A 20,150-nucleotide genomic window follows, 5' to 3' on the forward strand; every position below is an offset into this window, starting at 1 on the left:
CTCTTCTGGCTCTATCAATCTGTTTCTTCACTTCCGCAGGTGGGTATTGTAGTTGTAAGAATGCTTGATAGAGATCTTGTAGGTGTTTGTCTCTGTCTGAGGGGTTGGAGCAAATGCGGTTGTATCGCAGAGCTTGGCTGTAGACGATGGATCGTGTGGTGTGGTCAGGGTGAAAGCTGGAGGCATGTAGGTAGGAATAGCGGTCAGTAGGTTTCCGGTATAGGGTGGTGTTGATGTGACCATCGTTTATTAGCACTGTAGTGTCCAGGAAGTGGATCTCTTGTGTGGACTGGACCAAGCTGAGGTTGATGGTGGGATGGAAATTCTTGAAATCATGGTGGAATTCCTCAAGGGCTTCTTTTCCATGGGTCCAGATGATGAAGATGTCATCAATATAGCGCAAGTAAAGTAGGGGCGTTAGGGGACGAGAGCTGAGGAAGCGTTGTTCTAAATCAGCCATAAAAATGTTGGCATACTGTGGGGCCATGCGGGTACCCGGGAGTGAGAAAACCTGGATTAGTGCTGGAAATGACCCACCTTGATTATCATGCGCATTATAAAGAGAGGTTTCAAAGAGGGATGGGCTATTACCAGCAGGAGAGTGAGTTTGTATGTGTGTCGTTGGGGGGGGGGGGGGAAGGGTGAGAAAACCTGGATTTGTGCTGGAAATGGCCCTCCTTGATGATCACTTTAGATAAGCTGTTACCAGCAGGAGAGTGGGGTGGGAGGAAGTTTCGTTTCATGGTCTCTGTGTGTATATAATGTCTTCTGCAGTTTCCACGATATGCTATGCATCCGATGAAGTGAGCTGTAGCTCACGAAAGCTCATGCTCAAATAAACTGGTTAGTCTCTAAGGTGCCACAAGTACTCCTTTTCTTTTTTCTTTTTACGAATACAGACTAACACGGCTGTTACTCTGAAACCTGCCAAAAGACAGTGTTAATGAAGACTACCTGATTACAGTGGTGAAAGGTTAACAAGTCAGCAGGACATAATCTAAATGAGGAGGAAGTTGATTGGTTAGGGAATGTGTGGGGGATCATTTCCCACAAGGGATAGTGAATATATGGAATGCTGTGCTGGGAAAAGCTATTGCTAGAGTACAATGGGTACAGCCTCGATCAATCTAGGGCCTGGTCTACAGTACGCGGTTATTTCGGAATTAGCCGAGTTACCTCGAAATAAAACTGGTTCCGTCCACACGACCAAACCAGTGGTTTCGATTTAAAGGGCTCTTTACTCTGATTTCTGTACTCCACCTCGGCAAGTGGAGCAGCGCTAAAATCGAGATCGCAGTTCCGGGTTACAAGTACTGTGGACGCAATTCGACGATATTGGCCTCTGGGAGCTATCCCAGAATGCTCCCTTGTGACCGTGTTGAATCATATTAAAGAAGTTCTGTATTAAAATCACAAATGAGTTTGATTCCCCATAGTTTAAATTCCAGGGTATTACTAATTAAGAGATCTCTTGGTTTTTGGTACTGTTTCTCTCCCTCTATGTGTGAAACTTGCAAGCTGCTAATTGCGTTAGTACATTCTAAGACAGAGTCTGTTCTCAAAGCAATTCACAGAGAGAGAGACTCAAAGCAATACTCTGTAACAACAGAAACAGCACCCAGAGACTCCCCGCCCTTTTGTTGTATTAACAATTGTGATCTAAAATAGAGATAGAGGATGTATGTGGATGGATGCTTGGTGTGGATAATAACTGAATGATCAGGGAGGTGCCAGCCTAAGAATCCAGTGTCCATCGGCTGAAGAAGGCGTCAAGTGGAAATAACCAGAGGACCCCCCCGGAGGGCAGAATGGAATCCACCCAACAGCCTCAAGAATGGGAGAACCAAAGAACAAGATAACATCTAGCAGCACGGAGCCGTCAGGAATGTGCCATCTGCTGATTGATTCAGCAACAGCATGATGAAGCAATTCCCATAGACTGGCATAGGAAGAAATTCCTATAAAAATAGACTCTAAAAAGTGAGAACTTTGGGGGGGGTCTGATTCTGCAAACCAACTTCCAGGAGCATCAGATGAGCATCTGACAAGGCCCTGCTCCCTCCTCATGTCCAGGCCACCTGGCCAGTGGCTTGGCATGAGCAACTCTAAGGCTGGTAACTATGGTAACAACCTTGCAGAACCTGTGTGTGTGTGTGTGTGTTTGTATGAATGAGTGAATAAATATGAGACTGAATGGAATGTTATAACTATAACTAACTGCTTACTATGATTCTTTCTGTATTCACAATAAATGTGGTATTTTGCCTTTTTCCCTTTAATAAGATCCTGCTGGTTTTTATTTTATTGGTATAACAACTGCTCTGGACAACACTCTGAACTCCGATGCACTAGCCAGGTAGGCAGTAAAAGCCCCGGGAACTTTTGAATTTCCTGTTTGGTCACCATCAGCACAGTACACCATCACAGGCGTCCATGCAGAGTCCACCATACCAAGAGACCACGCAGTCCCGGATTCGCAGACGAGCTCCAGCATGGCCTGAATGGGAGGTTTTGGATCTCATTGCATGTTGGGGAGACGAATTTGTTATGGCAGAACTACGTTCCAAAAAAAGGAACGCAAATACGTATGCTAAAGTCTCCAGGGCCATGACGGAAAGAGGCTACTCCAGGGACACAGAACAGTGTCGTACAAAAATCAAGGAGCTCAGGCAAGCGTACCAAAAAGCCAGGGAGGCAAACAGGAGCTCTGGGTCACAACCCCATACATGCTGCTTCTACCGTGAGCTGCATGCAATTATGGGGGGTGACGACACCACTACACCACTTGGGGTGACGGGTGACAGGGGACAAGGGGAATACTTTGCTGCAGGCTTTTGCAAGGTTACCCATTCATGTATGGTTAGCTCTGCTGTCTAGTGTGTAGTGGGGCCTCCCTACTCACTTGCTCTCAGCAGTTGTGGAGGGGAAGGCAGTATGGGGGGTTCAGCCCTTGCTTTCCCCACCATGCCTAGAGCTGTGAGCTTGACTGGTCTTACATGGCTGCACAGGGGACTGTAGATGGCCTTATCCCACCCATATCCCCCTGCACAGTCACAGATGGTGAAAGCTCAATAAGCATAATAATAGCAGCAGTGGTCATGATGCCACCAGCTGCTAGAAAGCCCAGCTCTAGCTAACCCTACTGATCTAATATATGCCCCCTAGCCCACAAGTCTGATGCCTTGAGGAGGATAATCTTGCTTGCTGAAAGCCTCTGCTTGTTGCTGAGTCAGGCGGCTCTACATACTGGTCTCGAGAAAGTGGGAAGGACTGGCTTGTGTTCAGACTCACTGCAGAGTCAAAGTACAGCTTCTGCTATCCTACCTTAGCCTGGGGGCTGACACCGTAGCTCGTAAAGGCATACTGCCATTGCGGGAGACCCAGGTGGGTGATCAGCAGTCGGTAGTAGGCAGTGAAGGTGTCGGTGAGGAAATGCCAGTACAGAGCTCTGTCCAGAAACCATATCTCAGTGTCTGGGGTGACAACTGGAATTGAAAAAAAGGAACATGTACAAAAAGGGTAACATTATTTTAAAGTTGAGGGATGAGAAAAATCATAGAAGATTAGGGTTGGAAGAGACCTCAGGATATCATCTAGTCCAACCCCCTGCTCAAAGCAGGACCAACCCCAACTAAATCATCCCAGCCAGGTCTTTATCAAGCCAGGCCTTAAAAACCTCTGAGGATGGAGATTCCACCCCACCCCCTAGGTAACCCAGTCCAGTGCTTCACCACCCTCCTAGTGAAATAGTTTTTCCTAATATCCAACCTAGACCTCCCCCACTGCAACTTGAGACCATTACTCCTTGTTCTGTCATCTGCCACGACTGAGAACAGCCTAGTTCCATTCTCTTTGGAACCCCCCTTCAGGTAGTTGAAGGCTGCTATCAAATCCCCCCTCACTCTTCTCTTCTGCAGACTAAATAATCCCAGTTCCCTCAGCCTCTCCTCATAAGTCATGTGTTCCAGTCCCCTAATCATTTCCGTTGCCCTCCGCTGGACTCTCTCCTTATTTGTCCACATCCCTTCTGCAATGAGGGGCCCAAAACTGGACGCAATACTCCAGACGCCGTCTCACCAGTGCTGAATAGAGGGGAATAATAACTTCCCTCGATCTGCTGGCAATGCTCCTACTAATGCAGCCCAATATGCCATTAGGCTTCTTGGCAACAAGGGCACACTGTTGACTCATATCCAGCTTCTCATCCACTGTAATCCCCAGGTCCTTTTCTGCAGAGCACCCAGCTGAGATCATCTGGAGGCAAGCAGTGATGTTGTGATATTTCTGATGTTGTAAAGGATAGCTTTTCTAAAGGGATAGGACCCAGAACCAATGTATCATGCAGAGGCAGTATGGTCTAGTGGTTATAGCTTGGGACCCCCCAAAGTCTTGATTTCTAGGTTCCATTCCCAGTGTGGGAAATTGCCGGTATGATTACAATGGGTCCCGCGCTTCCTCTTCTTGCAGGGGGTTCAGGGCGCAGTTTCCTGCCCCTGAACTTGGGTATTTACTGTCCCACTAGTAACCCAGAGAAGGGTAGTGGAGAGGGAGGGACCCGGGCCCGCCCTCTACTCCGGGTCCCAGCCCAGGGGCCCTAGGGATAGTGGTAAACCACTTGAACTACTGCTTCCTTCCCCTGGGCTACTTCCCTCTCCTGCTCTTCAGCTTGTGGGGCTTCCTGCCCTCTCTCTCTGCACAAGCCAGGTGTCTCTTTACCTAAGGTCTTGGTCTTGGTCTTCTAGCCAGCCACGGCAATTCTCCAAACTCTCCTCTACTTCAACTCCTTCCCCTGGTTGATTGAAGCAGGGATTTTTTATCAAGTGACTAACTTCAGGTGCTCTAATTGGCTTCAGGTGCTTTTAAGTAATCTATAGAAACCTTTCTTCCCTCTACAGGAAATAAGGCTTCTCCTCATCCTGGGACTTACATATCTCTCCTATATCACTCTCCTGCTGCCTTCTGGCAATGCTGTATCACACCAGCTACTGACTCAGTGTATGCTCATCAACTAGTCCCTGTGCCTGTTTCCCCGTCTGCAACATGGGTATAATAATACTTACAGGCATGGTTTGAGACACAAAGTGGGTAGTGTACATGGAGATCCCTGGATGAAAGGCACAAGCTCAAAGCACGATTATTGCACATCTTTATCTGTTGTTCCCCCCCTCAAGGGCAAATACTGATGAATGAGACTAAATGGAGTGGTCAGTCACCAGGATTGCTGAGTTTGGAAAGGATCACTCTACGGGATTTGTATTGCCAACAGAATCCTGCTTTGCAGGGGATTTTCTCCCTCTTCAGAGCAATCACACTTTTCACGAGGCAACAGCTTCCAAACAGTGTAAAATGTAAACGACACAGGATCACGTTAGCTCTGTGAGTCCAGACTGCTTCTTCAGCTGTCTCACTAGTGTAAACCTGCATAGCACCTTTGGGTCCTTACACCCATCCCCTGCCTTTGTCCACTTCCCCACATTGCTGGGTGAGAGGATGACTTCATTCCCTCGCTCCCAGCCCGTGCTCAGGCTGGATCATTACTATTTTCATGTCCACCTCCTAGAAATCAGAGGAGAGGTTTCTCTTCTGGGCACACCTGGCAAAGTTCCAACTAGAGTCACCACTTGACAACTTAGGGTGTTTTTATTAGGAACAAGTATATTAATAGAGGGGTGAGTGACAGAGAGAAACCAAGGTTAAATAGACACACTGCCGATAACTACTGCTAAAAATTTCTCTAAGCGAGCCATGTACTTTACCATTACCCTGAGGAGAACATCACCTACACCCTGGCTGCAGGATAATGTCTCGGTCCTCTAGCTTGGAAGTCTGGCTGGTGTTTGCAACTCTTCCAGGTGTCTGTGACAGGCTATATCTATACTACACACCACTGGTGGCAGCGTGTAGTGTACGTGTAGGAAAACGCTGCTGCGAAAAGCAGGCTGTGTCCACACTGCAGTATGTAGCTACACATTACAGTGAAAGGCTCTGGCAGTGGGGAGACAGTGGGGAAAAGCATCAGCAGCTCCCTGCTTCTGGATCCTTTCACTGCGGTGAGGAAAAGGTTTAGGCAGGGTGAGGTGGGGAAAAGCCTACCTTCCCCCTGCCCAGAGTCTCCCCCCCAGGCCTAGAGGGAAAGGCTCCAGCAGCAGGGAGGCAGTGGGACACTACTCTGCTGGAAATAGCAGTGCAGATGGGGAGGCCCGGCTTGGGTGAGTAGAGACTGTGTAGGGTATGTACTCGAATACATACCCTGGCCCTGCAGGCGTGACTGCATTCTACTCATCTAAGCTGTGCCTCACTGGCGCCACTGCTATTTATACCTGTCATAAATATAAAGGGAAGGGTAAACCCCTTTAAAATCCCTCCTGGCCAGAGGAAAACTCCTCTCACCTGTAAAGGGTTAAGAAGCTAAAGGTAACCTCGCTGGCACCTGACCAAAATGACCAATGAGGAGACAAGATACTTTCAAAAGCTGGGAGGAGGGAGAGAAACAAAGGGTCTGTGTCTGTCTGTATGCTGCTTTTGCCGGGAATAGAACAGGAATGGAGTCTTAGAACTTTTAGTAAGTAATCTAGCTAGGTATGTGTTAGATTATGACTTCTTTAAATGGCTGAGAAAGGAACTGTGCTGAATAGAATGACTATTCCTGTCTGTGTGTCTTTTTTGTAACTTAAGGTTTTGCCTAGAGGGATTCTCTATGTTTTGAATCTAATTACCCTGTAAGGTATCTAGCATCCTGATTTTACAGAGGGGATTTCTTTACTTCTATTAAAAGTCTTCTTGTAAGAAAACGGAATGCTTTTTCATTGTTCTCAGATCGAAGGGTTTGGGTCTGTGGTCACCTATGCAAATTGGTGAGGATTTTTACCAAACCTTTCCCAGGAAGTGGGGTACAAGGGTTGGGAGGATATTGGGGGGAAAGACATGTCCAAACTACATTTCCCAGTAAACCCAGTTAGAGTTTGGTGGTGGCAGTGGAGATCCAGAGACAAAGGATAACATTAATTTGTACCTTGGGGAAGTTTTAACCTAAGCTGGTGAAAGTAAGCTTAGGAAGTTTTCATGCAGGTCCCCACATCTGTACCCTAGAGTTCAGAGTGGGGAAGGAACCTTGACAATACCCCTGTGGGGGGGCTACGCAGGGATGTACTCTACATACCGCTGAAAGAAGTGTGCAGTGTAGATGCACCCGCAGAGAGTTCTTTACTAGCTCAGCTCACACCTCTCTCGCTCTGTGGTGTGTCCTTTGTTAACTTCTGCTAATAGGCCCATTGCCAAGCTAGTTTCTAATTAGCATTGGGGGACGTTGCATCAAAGCACAGGGTCTGAATCCAAATCAGTGGCTTCAAGTTCTTTGTGTTCTCTCCTCTCTCGGAGAATGTAAACCATTTGGCTTGAGTCTACCATCACTTCCACATGAGGAACTTTACACATAGGAGTGGCCCTTTGGGGCTACTCACATGCATAAGTGTTTGCAGGATCAGGGAGCTAGCGCGGCGCCTTTCCCCTCTCTGGATGCAAATATTTTAGGCAGGTAGAAACAGCATGGAGGTTACAATGTGGACTCATCTGTTCAATACCAAGGGGGAAGTCCTGGTTCCAAGGGTTCACCCAAAACGGCACATAAGTTCAGAAGAGTAAGAGCTATCCAAACACAGCCATTTATCATGACTGGTTAACTGTGCTCTCTTCAGTCTTTACCTGGCTTGGTATGCTTATAAACAAGGCAAACTTTCCCGTTCCCATTGCATGGGTCCAATTCAAATATCAGGCTACGAGAGTCAAAGTGAGGTTTTTCTGGCTGGTCTTCATTACCTTTAAAAAGAAACAAAATCCCTTTACAGCATTTCTGGCTAGATCTTCACTGGCCAAGTTTACAAATAGGCCTGAAAAAGCTATGCTTGCATCTTTCACATGTAGGGCTGTTGACATGCACCACACCCTCCCCCCACTGCATGTGCACACATGGGCTCAGGAGTTTGTACAAATACAGCTCTTGCATGCACAAACTCATGTCTATGGAACACTTATGGGTGCCTTTGTAGAGGCATGTTTGAAAAGCTGGCCCATAACTTGGCTTGGAAGGATTCACTTTTAATTGGTAAATTAACAGTTATTAATTATTACAATAAATCAAAGCACTGTCAGAAATTGAAATGTAGAGCGAGAAAGTTCAAAACAATTGAATGAAAAGGTACCAGGAGCAGTAATTTTAGTTTTATGACAATCACTATGTTCTAGTTCTGCTCATACACAAACACCCCCAGATACCCCTTGAAGAAGTAATTTCATGCTTGCACATAAATTCACCTGCAGTTCACAGAACTTAGATGTGCATCAACCTTATTGCCGATAGCCATTCTCAGAAGCTAGGGCTTAACGTTGTTTATAACTGGTAGAATACATAGTAAAGCATGTGTTTAAACCTTAGAAAACCAGCTTACAGGGACATAATAGCTCAGCTGGATCATTGTGGAATAGCTGTTTTAAAATCCTTGCTAGAATTATTCACATAGAGCCCTGCTTATTTACTAAAATGTTAAAAAAAGCAACAGTAGCCAAAACCCCACAAAAAACCCAAAACAATTAACTTTTATGGTTTTCATGACAATCTCATAAGTAAGTTGGGATCAGTCAGCACAAATACACTGTTTAGAAAGGACAATGGAATTTTTCCTGCAATAAAAGAAAATAGATATAAATTGATAGAATCTACAGCTCCCCACTGAAGTCAAAGGGAAAACTCCTTTTGGGACATACTCTGCTCTCACATGCACCATGCAAATTCAGTGGAGTTGCATGTGGGTAAATAAGAGCAGAATCTGACCCATTTGATTTCAAGAGCAAGAGGATCAGGATTATAGCAGAATTTGAGCAAAATCTCTAATACGCTAAAGGGCAGGATTCTCTGACAAGCAGAGAAACCAGCCAGGTTTGGAAGCAGCAAGAGCTACAAAAATCATATAGCAATTTGTAGGTTTTATTATTTTTCTGCAAAAAGCCACCGTTATACCATGTCCTGTTTGTCTCACTTGTTGCCTCCTGTTAGACTGCAAGCTGGTAGAGGAAGGGAATGGATCTTTTTATTTGCCAAATGCTTAACTCATCCAGATGCATTTTCCCCTGCTGCTTCTTGTTTCAATGTGTTTTCCAGTGACATTTCCAGCTCTGAAGAGCTGCATTCAATGTCAGTGTATTCAATGGGCCTATCCATCACCATGACAATTATTGCCAGTGGTTGTTGATATTATATTGTAAATGTACATGCTCTTTCCAACCTGAATGAAAAGAGGAGGCTCCAGCTAACAATTTAAGACAGGGAAAAACAAAGCATGGGGAGCAGTTTGGTTGGGAAGGTGTGGAGACAACACAGGTGAGGAGGTGGAGTTAATCATGCCTGCTGGACCCTAAGGATCTAGTCCATTCCTTCTCTGGAGCAGCACAAGTGCTAGCAAAGTGCAGCTTGTCCTGTTACGCAGAAATGCAGCTTATTCCTATACAGCAGAATGAAGGAGGAAAAGCACATTCTGACACTTGGGTGTACCACCATGTGTGCCATCCAGAGGACAATACCTTCCTCATCCGTATCACCTTCCAGGTCTGCGAGGGTCGGTGCACTGGGTAGGGCATACGCCGATGATCCGCAGAGGCGACTTAGCTTAGAGATGCTGTTAATCACCATGGAGCCCAGTGGCATGGGGTTATCTGCAACACACAGTGACAACAGTGTTCATTAATACACCCCAATGACAGGAGAGCGGAGGAGATCTTTTCTTTTTGTCCAACCCCTAACCTTTCACAAAATACAAAGAAGGAGAAATGGGCACTGCGGCAGGCCTGCAAGTTTGACAGACGTAGGCTCTGGTGGAGCAAAGTTGAGAGCACCTCAGAGATCACCAAGTCAGCAGCTGCCTCTCGTTTATTCTGAGGAAGCTCCAGCTTAGGCCCTGGTGCTGACTGCAGTTGTAGCAGTCTGGAAGAGGGCAAGGGGAAGTGTTAGTCAAGTAATAAAGTGTTAAACCTATTCAGGCCTCTATGGGTCACCACACCTTGAATTCCACTTGAACCACCCAGCAGGCAGAGCACATGTGGAGAATGGGCTCATGTGCTCTTCATGTGAAACTCCATTTCACAAGGAGATCAGTGCATTCTGCATGCACCAGCTGAAGTTAGCAGTCTCCAGCCCTGCAACAATCGGACTTTGAGGTGGCAAAGGCCTGGACAACTGTGGCCCGGTGCTTGCTTCAGCGTGAAAGAGTCTCCCTGTTCCAGCCAGGCACAGATGGAAGAAAGGGGACCCAATTCTGCAATCACTTACACTGGAGTAACTCCACTGAAGTCAATGGAGTTAAACTGATGTGAGATCAGAATGAGGCCCAGGGTTTGTACCTGCTAGCACGGAAGTCTGTGGTAAAGCTTCCACTGATCTCAACGGGAGTAGGATCAGGCCCTTCATTTAAATGTTGTTCATTGTTAAAGTGCCCCACCATCACAATGGTAGCTAGGGCTCTCATCTCCCGGGCACAGCTACTGAATGTTGTATGACCTCTGCAAAGTTCCTTGACCACATTCTGCTTCTGTCAAGCCAGATGGAAATAAGAACAGTGTAAAAAGCAGGAAGCCAACTTAAAACCAGATGTTCCCTCTGAGCTGAGTAAGACAAAAATTGCAGATTGAAGTCAAATTTATGTACTCATCCATTTGATGACTGATGGGCAATCTGGATTTGGACAGTACCTACTGGCATTTAGGTAATCAAAAATAGATGTGATCCTAGCAAGCGCTCTGCAGACGAAGTTCCCACAGTGGAATCCTGCATGTGCATGGATTGCAGGCTTGAGCCCAATGTATCATGCACAGAAATTCAGGTTGTGTTAATCTTTTATCATCGGGGCCTTCCTTGTGTTGGCTTTTGCTTCCACGCAGTACTTTGGACTTCCTTGTTAATTAAAGGGTAATTTTCTACATCAGTGATTGAATTATCCAACAACAGCTGGTTAAACCCAGCAAAACAAAGGGCATAGTGGTTATTTTTCCTTCAAAATAATTTCGCTCCTGTGGTGTAGATCAAACTAAATAGAGGATTCGGTTAAGCAGTGATCAAATTAAGAGGAAGGGACTGTAGCTGCCACAGGGAATGCACAGAAAGAATGGACATTTTAACCTAAAGGATTTTAAGCTAAAGGAAAGAAACAGGCAGACTTACCATCAAATTTTACACTCCAGGTCATGTGGAAGCCATCGCTCATTAGGTAGAAATTCTTTAAATCCTCTGGCAATACACAGGAGTTTTTCTGTAATCACAAATGCCCATAAATGTTATCAAAGGAAAGAGGTAGAGCATGCTTTGATCCAGTTAACTGACTGACTGTTGAGACAGGAACACCTGCCACCCAATATCGTACTGAGCCCCAACACCACTCAAATCACACAACTGGAGAGATGCTTTCAAGTTTCTTGGATCTGTTTCCCAACACAGGTTAGTTATTTGATCTAAAGGCACCTCTGGAAAAATTTCATGCAATTGGTTTACCAATTTAGCTATCGCTAGCTACAGGGATATTTTAGGAGTGTTCCACAATTTTCATGACATGGCACTTTGTGTAATGAATTCACACTCCAAAATCACAGACCCAAGGTCATCAGCTAATCCACACACACAGCTTCGTTAGAGACAGCCCTTTGCCATCAATTTAACCAAACCAACCAACCTCTTCCATTTGAGCTACAGGACTTGCAGTGGTATTAGGACTTCTCTCTTTCATGGACCTTCAATCACTAAAGTGTGAAAGGCACATGCACACAAGCAGGTATGACATACCATCCAGTAGCATACATGTAAACATGGAGGGCCCAATCCTGTAAACGCTGACTGCTGATCTTAGTGCTTACTACTATGAGAAGCCCTAGTGACTTCAATGAGGCTATGCTCAATGCAGGCACTGTGCTCTGTGGGAACTGTGGGATTGGGCCCTTAGACAGTAAATTCCACTCATATTTTAGTTTCTAATTGTGACGTTGCACCCCATAATGCTTTATAGAAGTATGCTTATGAATGTAAATATGACATAACTGGAATATGTTTTACGCTACATATGCCATGTAACATATCTCTGCAAAGGTTATGATCTACTGAATATAGTCATCCTATTTGTATGCATGTATCATTTTTGTATTCGAAGTTATGAATATTGGCTGTGTACTTTTTAATTTTAAGTAGCCTCAGTGAGGCATTTGATCAGCTTCTTGAGAAAAGACTATTCTCAGTAGGTGCCCAATCAAGAAACACTTAATCTGACAATAGACTTTGATAGACGCCAATCCACGCTTGAGCTTTCCTGGGAACATAGAGAACTAAGTCATGCATGGACATGTGACTTGCCCAGGTGACTCCAAAACTTCATCTTGTAGAGGGGATTCTACACAGGGGGAGGGAGGGGTTTCCACTCACAAGAGAGAAAGTATATAAAACCCTGGGAGACCCCTCCATTTTGTCTTCAGCTGGCTCAAGAGGTAGCCTCTCCACCCACAAAGGATACCTGAAAGAAACTGGAACAAAGGACAGTAACCACAGGGGTGATAGTGATTGCTGGACCCAGACTAGAAGGACACTAGTCTGTAAAAGAAGCTTACAGGAACATCTCTGAGGGTATTTCATCTGTCATCACTTTCTTACTGTATAAGGCTTAGACTTGAGCGTTTTATTTTATTTTGCTTGGTAATTCACTTTGTTCTGTCTGTTATTACTTGGAACCACTTAAATCCTACCTTTTGTATTTAATAAAATCACTTTTTATGTATTAATACCTGGGGGGGGGGGCAAACAGCTGTGCATATCTCTTTATCAGTGTTATAGAGGGCGAACAATTTATGAGTTTACCCTGTATAAGCTTTATACAGGGTAAAATGGATTTATTTGGGGTTTGGACCCCATTGGGAGTTGGGTATCTGAGTGCTGGAGACAGGAACACTTCTTAAGCGGTTTTCAGTTAAGCCTGCAGCTTTTGAGGGACGTGGTTCAAACCTGGGTCTGTATTTGTAACAGGCTAGCTAACTGAAGTCCCAAGGTGGCAGGGAAACGGGCTCAGAGGTAGTCTCAGCACATCAGGTGGCAGTCCCAAGGGGGTTTCTGTGACCCAACTCGTCATGCTAATATTAAGTGCACGTCATGAATTTGAAAACCAGAAGAGAATCACATCAGGAGCCAGTTTTAATGAGCCAAGGAAAGATGCTGCATGAAGCTACTTGCCATCACTAGAGCCACTTCATATTCACATCTGTAGACCATTTTTGCGGATAGTGGATCAAATGCGGACACAACCGCACAGGGCTCTACTCACCGATGGTGCCTGGCCTGTGGCGTCTGGCTTGGGCAATCTGGAGGGTGCAGCGCACTCAGGCTGGAGGCCAGTAGCCAGTGGCTGGGTGGCAGACTGGAGTCCAGGCTCTCCAGTACCTGCTTACCACACCGTTTCCTGTCCAGCAGCTTGGGCCCCTCAGGCAGCGCCAGCATCCCCACCATAGCCTGGCCTGGCAGCACTAGCCATGCTCCCAGCCCAGTGGCTCCTGGGCAGAGGGACCCGTCCCCGGCCGCAGGGATTGTAGTGTGCGGGGCCCTGGTACCCCACCCTTCCGCCCTGCTGTGATGCAACATGCACTGTTGCTACCGTCTCTCGTGAGTCCCCAGGAGCAGCACGCGATGTGATGCCCCTTCTCCTCAAGACCCTGCCCCCCCAGTTCATTTCCGCTCTCCCCCAGCCCTTGTGAGACGGCTTGCTGCTGTGGGTGCGGATACACATAAAAGACGTCTAGCGGATTGTGGATCGGATGCATGTTGATTCTGGCGGATGTGGATCCACATTTTTGTATCTGCGCAGGGCTCTATCAGTACTCTCATATTAAATTATTTCCCTGAAACAATAGACAAACTTTTTTTCCAAACTAGAATGTATATTTACAGTAACACCAACTGCAAACATTCCAGCATCACAAGTCAGGCCCTCAAATCATGAGATTTTTAAAAATAATACGTTGGAGGTTCTTTTTATGTGCCTTCTGGTTTATGAACTATTCGGGTCATGTTTTCAAGGTTTTCTCTATACTGTGAGGTGATCCCTTCAGAGCAGAATGCTCACGGATGATGCAGTATGGGGAAGCCCTAGGTAGCAGAGCACACCAAGCTACAGGATTGTCAATCTGGTATGTTTTCTGAGCACCAAATGCTTTTTAGAAACAAAAAAAAATAAATTTGGATATATGTGAAAGGAAATTAAAAACCACAATCAAATATTTCCCATTCAAAGCCCCATAAAACAGGGACAAGTACTCCCATATCTTGTATTAGCTGACCTAAAGCAAATGCAGCCACTCCTTGGCTACACTCATTTTGTGCAGTCTCCGCATTTCCACACTGGTCCATGCCATCCATGTGTAACGTCACCGGGGATGGTGATCACGTTCTCTGCCAGGCCTGTGGGCTTGTGCTCAGCCCATTACCTACCTCTGGTTTTGCCTCCCAAGTTCAGAACGTCTTCTCTCAGAGGAACCCAGACCATGGCTGTCTCACTAACAGGTTCCCAGATTCCAGTATTGCCGATGGTCAGCACCAGTGTTGGCTCTGGGCACCAGTGAGAGAGGCAGAGCGTATTGTTCCCTGCCTCCTGACTGGACTAATGCCACCATTCCACACAGCCATGCCGGTTTCACAGGGTATGCTGTAAAAGCCCACGAGTACTTGTATAGCCTCTCCCCCATATGTCCACAGTTATACTGCCAATGATGCACTTTCTCCAACCTGCACCTGGCCTGCATCCACTGCTGCCCACAGCCTACTGTTACTGTGGCCAATATATTCTTGGTTTTGCTGCTTTTCAATATTATCTACAACACTGTACAATTCCTTGCTATGATATTACTTACTTGTCATACCTTTGACAGGTACTTGGCTGGTGAGTTCTTGCTCACATGCTCAGGGTCTAACTGATTGCCATATGTGGACTGGCAAGGAATTTTCCCCTGGTCAGACAAGCAGTGATCTTGGGGTATTTTGCCTTCCTCTGCAGTGCGTGGGTGCGGGTCATTTGCCAGGATTATCTGAGTGTATCTCACTTATTTCCCAGCCATTGTGGGGGCCTCTGGCACTGGTGCGCCTCTGTCCTTCCTAATTTCTGCCTGTGGCACATAAAGTCTAATCTCCTGTGGGCTATAATGCCTTCTTGGTCTCATTTTGGTTGTTGGATTTAGTATGCGGGTGCTGGGTGGTGTTGGTGGCCTATGATACATAGGCGTTCAGACGGAATGATCTAGTGGTCCCTTCTGGCCTTAAACTCTGTGACCAGCAAATTCGTCCCTGGCATGGTGGCTTTTCCAAAACCTTCTGAAAATGTCTCCATAGGCAGCAGGTGTGAAAGAGAAGACATCTTTGTGTTGAGAAGAACTCATCTGTCACTTGATAACAGAGGTAAATGAACGTTGCTGGGCAAAGTTGTTCAATGTTAGTTCTAGAAGAATACTAAACCATATAGGCGTGCTTTAAATTCTCTAGATGTCTGCAACAGATGTGCCCCTTGCTTTGCAGACTCTTTTCAAAGCTAAATATTTGTTATTTCACACTGCAGCTTCATGAGTTCTAACTTCATATCTCTAGTTGCAAGAGCGAGGACTTGGATTAAAACAATTAAGGAGGCTGGATGTGTGGAGATGATTGATGTGCTACAAAGCTCCACCAGAATACAAGTATTTACATGCCACATTCCATCGATTTAAAAAACCTGTTTAATCATTTAATCTTGTTTTTCTATTAATAAACTTTTTCATGTGAACAGCTCCATTGACTTCAATGGAATTACTCTCCTGAGAGAGACAACAGTCAGGACTCTAGTGATGAACGGTCTATTCATGGAAGGTAATAAGAGGTTTCTGGATAGACCTGCTGCCTCGAACCCTCCTCTTCCAGGAGGGCATATCAATTGGCATCTCTGTTTCCAGTCGCATTCTCTCTCTTTTTACCTTCATTTTAGGAACTTCCTCAGCTAACTCCCTTTCATTGCCTTCTCCAGAGGATGGGTCTGAAGACAAGCTGCTATGCCAGAGCAGAACGTGGTCCCATTCGGGATCCTGGATATTGTCCAATATTTTTCATGAGGGTGGGAAAAGTCTGGCTGATCTGTCAAGTTACCTTCAGTCACAAGAGTTTGTGATTTCAAACAGTTGTCTTATTAGAGCAGAGGTCAGATAAACCCAAATGATATGCCTGAAACTGCTTACCCTCAGCCCCTTCAACCAGCTACATGCACCCTGCTCATCTGGTGCTTTTCAGAGCTGCACTCACCAGCCCCATAAAGTACAAAACCAAGATCCCCAATATTTGATGCGATTTTAATTTCTTTTGTTTATTGTCCATGATATCCCAAAATTACCTAGAAAGAATGCATTTGATGCATGTGTCCTTCTGAGGTGGTGGGGAACTCTATCAGCTGGTAAGGTTATGTTGCCCAACATGTGTCGATTCCCACATAAAACAGAAGATTTTACATATGTCAGTTAACTCAAAATAATAATAGAATAGCCCCTTATTGGGAACAATCCTATAGCAGTTAATAGAAATTAAATCCCTAAGGTTCTACAGACACTACTCTAAACAGAAAAAGGCACAGAGCTCGCTCCATGCGAGACCTGAGTGAGGGGAGAAGGAGATTATGTCATTTTTTATGGTTCCCTAACACTGGAGATGGCCATGGGCCAATTTGTCTCTCCACATAAGTTACTACCACGTCAGGGCTGGTCTAACCCAGCTGCTGAAGGCTCCAGAACTGGTCTGGCAGCTGGGAATATCCCCAGTGCAGAGATGTTCCAGTCATGCCCTCCATGCTCTACACAGGGGGAATTCTCAGGCGGATGTGTTTGCCGGCTTTACAACCCCTTTGCACCAGCAAAGCAGCACACATGGGTTTCAGCAGGCCCCAGTCTCAGGCTCGTTAACAACAGCATTTATAAACAGAAGGGATAGAATTGTGCATCTGATTTTACCAGGAGATTATACAACCTTAGAGAAGAGAGTGCACTGGAGAACAATTCTCTTTCTTTAAGGCTTTTGAACCCAAAGGCCTCTCACATTGTAATGAGAGTGATCACTTTAGATAAGCTATTACCAACAGGAGAGTGGGTTTGTGGGGGGGGTGGTGGGTGGGGAGAAATCCTGGATTTGTGCTGGAAATGGCCCAACTTGGTTATCATACACATTGTAAGGAGAGTGATCACTTTAGATAAGCTATTACCAGCAGGAGAGTGGGGTGGGGGGAGAGAAAACCTTTTGCAGTGGTAAACACCCATTTTTTCATGGTTTGTATGTATAAAAACACCTTCTGTATTTTCCACAGTATGCATCCGATGAAGTGAGCTGTAGCTCACGAAAGCTTATGCTCAAATAAATTGGTTAGTCTCTAAGGTGCCACAAGTACTCCTTTTCTTTTTGCGAATACAGACGAACACGGCTGTTACTCTGAAACCTGTCAAATACCTCTCGTAACTTCCTAAGCATGTCCTCTGCTGTGTCCCTTTCTGAGGGGCTACACACCTCCCTGTGTGCTTGTCCTGCTTTGCAGGATGGCATGGATCCACTGCTCTGCCTGTCCTCAACCCTCTTTGGGGCACCTTACACTCTGGGGCAGTCCAGAGAGAGTAGTCCTTGTGCTCCCTGGAGAGGAAGGGCTGCGATGTACCTAGCTCTTAGGTAAGTCCCCTGTCCTTATCCTGCCTTATACCACCCCCTTTGCCTCTTCCCCCCACCCCACCTGCCTTCCCTCTTTTCCAATGCCCCAACCTGCCCACCCCCTACCCCCCACACCCTTCGCTATGGAGCTCTGATTGAGTGGGCTCATATTCAAGGTCTTTGTTGCTTTAGTGACCTATAACTCAAAAATACTTGACCAACTTTCTTCAAGGTTTGCAGAAAAAAATTTCCTTGATGTTTAGACTGCAGTTAAATTTCAGGACAAACCATTTTTCTTAGCCTATGTTATAGAGGGAGTTAAAAACAGGGATTGTAAAGGAACCCGGTTACAACTTTACTATCGAGAATATTAATCTATGGGTCGATTGTTTCCCCTCCATTAAACTGGGAAACAGTGCCACCTAGTGGTTGTGAAAACACAATTAAATGTATAATACTATGTCTAAAAACATTTACTTGCACTCAAGTAATTCAAGAGCGATGAGATGGGGCTCGAAGACGAGAGCTGAAAGTTCGTCACTAGGGACTAGATTCTACAAGGTGCTGAGTGCTACCTGTATGGTGTCAAGAACTCTCCACTCCCACTGAATATTATATGGGAATTCAATGCACTAAGCACTTCGCAAGATCTTAGTACTTATTCCAAGAGATCAAACTCTACAGCTTATTTGTATTCCCACACAAAAGGACATTTGTTAACTTTGAATTAAGGTTGGTAGGATCTGAAATCTACCAGAGCAATTGGTAAAAAGCAAGTTAAATCCTTCAACACCCCATATACACTTAACTTCTGAGTACTCCTTCTTAATCTCATTCACCTTCTTTCCACCACCCACAGTCCACATTTGTTCATCCTAAACCATGAAAAACCAAAGTCCAGCCTTATTTCTGACAGTGTTTACTGATTATATGGCCATGCGTTTGGATGATTAATACAGGGTTGATGTGGCTTCCATAAGTTACATAATAGCTCTTTATTAGTGGGTGTAAATAAGTGAGGTCTGGTGTTACATTGTAAACGGTGACTGTGAGAGATGTTTTTCTGTAATGCTTAGGAAGAGATAGATGGAGGGGTAGCCTACAAGGTAAATCGGGTTATTTTGATGTAGAAATGAAAGAAGTGAAATCTGCATGGATGTTACTCCCGGGGGAATTCTGCCCCATTGCGTATGCACAGAATTAACTGAATTTGTTTTTCTCCGCAGAAAATACATTCTTCTGGAAAGGCGAGCAGTTACGCCTTTTTCACGCCTTTTTCTGGTTGTGGCGCCAGAACAGAAGCAGCTAGCTCACTGGCCATAGCAGTCAGCTGCCGATAGAGAGGATGAGAGGCTGTGGTCCTCACAGTGCCCTGCCCTCAGGGCCAAGTGAGGAGCCATAGGGATATGCGTGGACAAATAGAGTGGGGCACACAGACTGGGATTCAGAAGGGCTAGTGGGTGGGCAGACTGGAGCGGTGGCTGAATGGGAATGGGGGTGCAGGGACACATAGGAGAGGGAGGTGGCAGAACACATGGGGACAGGGGAGTAGGGCTGTCTGAGTGAAGTCCAGGGACACATGGGGACAGGGGCAGATATGCCTGACTGAATGAGAGAGGCCAGGGGTCAGTAAGGGTCTGCATGGGGGAGGCTCCCCAACTCCCTAGCAATCCCTTCCTCCCCCACAAAAATGTTCCATACTTCTCCCATCCATACCCTACAGGTTCACTCCTAGGCTCCTTCCCAGCAATTACTCTTCCTCAGCTCCACCGTTACCCCTGACTCCGCCAAGCCTTTGCACTGCTTCTGAGGGGTGCAGGAAATATGTTTCTGAATTGTAGATTAAATGAATTATTACTTAAAATTCTGTTTTAATATGCCTAGTAAGGAATCTATTTGTCAAAAAAATATTTCCTGAAACTTTTTTTTGTCTGTATTGTTACAGGCATACTTGTTGACAGATATTTTGAAATAAATTACCAAAATAATTGAAACTGGCATACTTATATTCTGTTATTTTGACAAAGTATGCAGAATTTTGCTGAATTTTAAAATATTTTTGGCATTTAAATTTTTTTGGTGCAGAATTACCCCAGGTGTGTTGGTGGTTTTATATTTATGGTTGGAGTGGAGATATGAGAGGTAGAAGGTAGGTAGTTGAGGTTAAGAAGGGAAACTGATGAGTGGGGTGTAGGTGCGGGCACTGAATGACTTGATTGCACTACAAGTCTCTCTCTTTCGTGGCCATAAGGAACTTGGTTTTACGTCTCATCTGAAAGATAACTCCTCAAGCAACACAGAGGCCACTACCACCATGCTGGAGTTTGATTTCAGGGCTGATGCAGAAGAATGACAACCACCTATTGAGTCACCATCCCTACTCTCTGCAGCACTCAAGTGTCCCTTAGACTAGGGTTCCCATCTAAATGCATCAGCGGCC

At 45.5% G+C, this 20,150-nt stretch overlaps 1 protein-coding gene across 2 annotated transcripts in view; it reads right to left on the reverse strand.

Annotated features, from left to right (window-relative positions):
- The window catches only part of TPGS2 (tubulin polyglutamylase complex subunit 2), a 30,130-nt gene that overhangs the window by 4,779 nt on the left and 5,201 nt on the right, over positions 1-20,150 (reverse strand). Inside the window, exons 1-4 of one of the 2 annotated variants that reach the window (XM_074952288.1) lie at positions 10,390-10,551; positions 9,574-9,705; positions 7,702-7,815; positions 3,325-3,485 (exon numbers count right to left, since the gene is read on the reverse strand). In XM_074952288.1, the coding sequence (XP_074808389.1) occupies positions 3,325-3,485; positions 7,702-7,815; positions 9,574-9,705; positions 10,390-10,456 (474 nt within the window). In that variant the 5' untranslated portion in view covers positions 10,457-10,551. Of the gene's footprint in view, positions 1-3,324; positions 3,486-7,701; positions 7,816-9,573; positions 9,706-10,389; positions 10,552-11,206; positions 11,295-20,150 lie in introns of those variants that run through there. The other variant, XM_074952286.1, reaches the window with a different exon arrangement.

This window comes from Natator depressus, chromosome 5 (assembly GCF_965152275.1).
Source record: "Natator depressus isolate rNatDep1 chromosome 5, rNatDep2.hap1, whole genome shotgun sequence".
Lineage (NCBI taxonomy): Eukaryota > Metazoa > Chordata > Testudines > Cheloniidae > Natator > Natator depressus.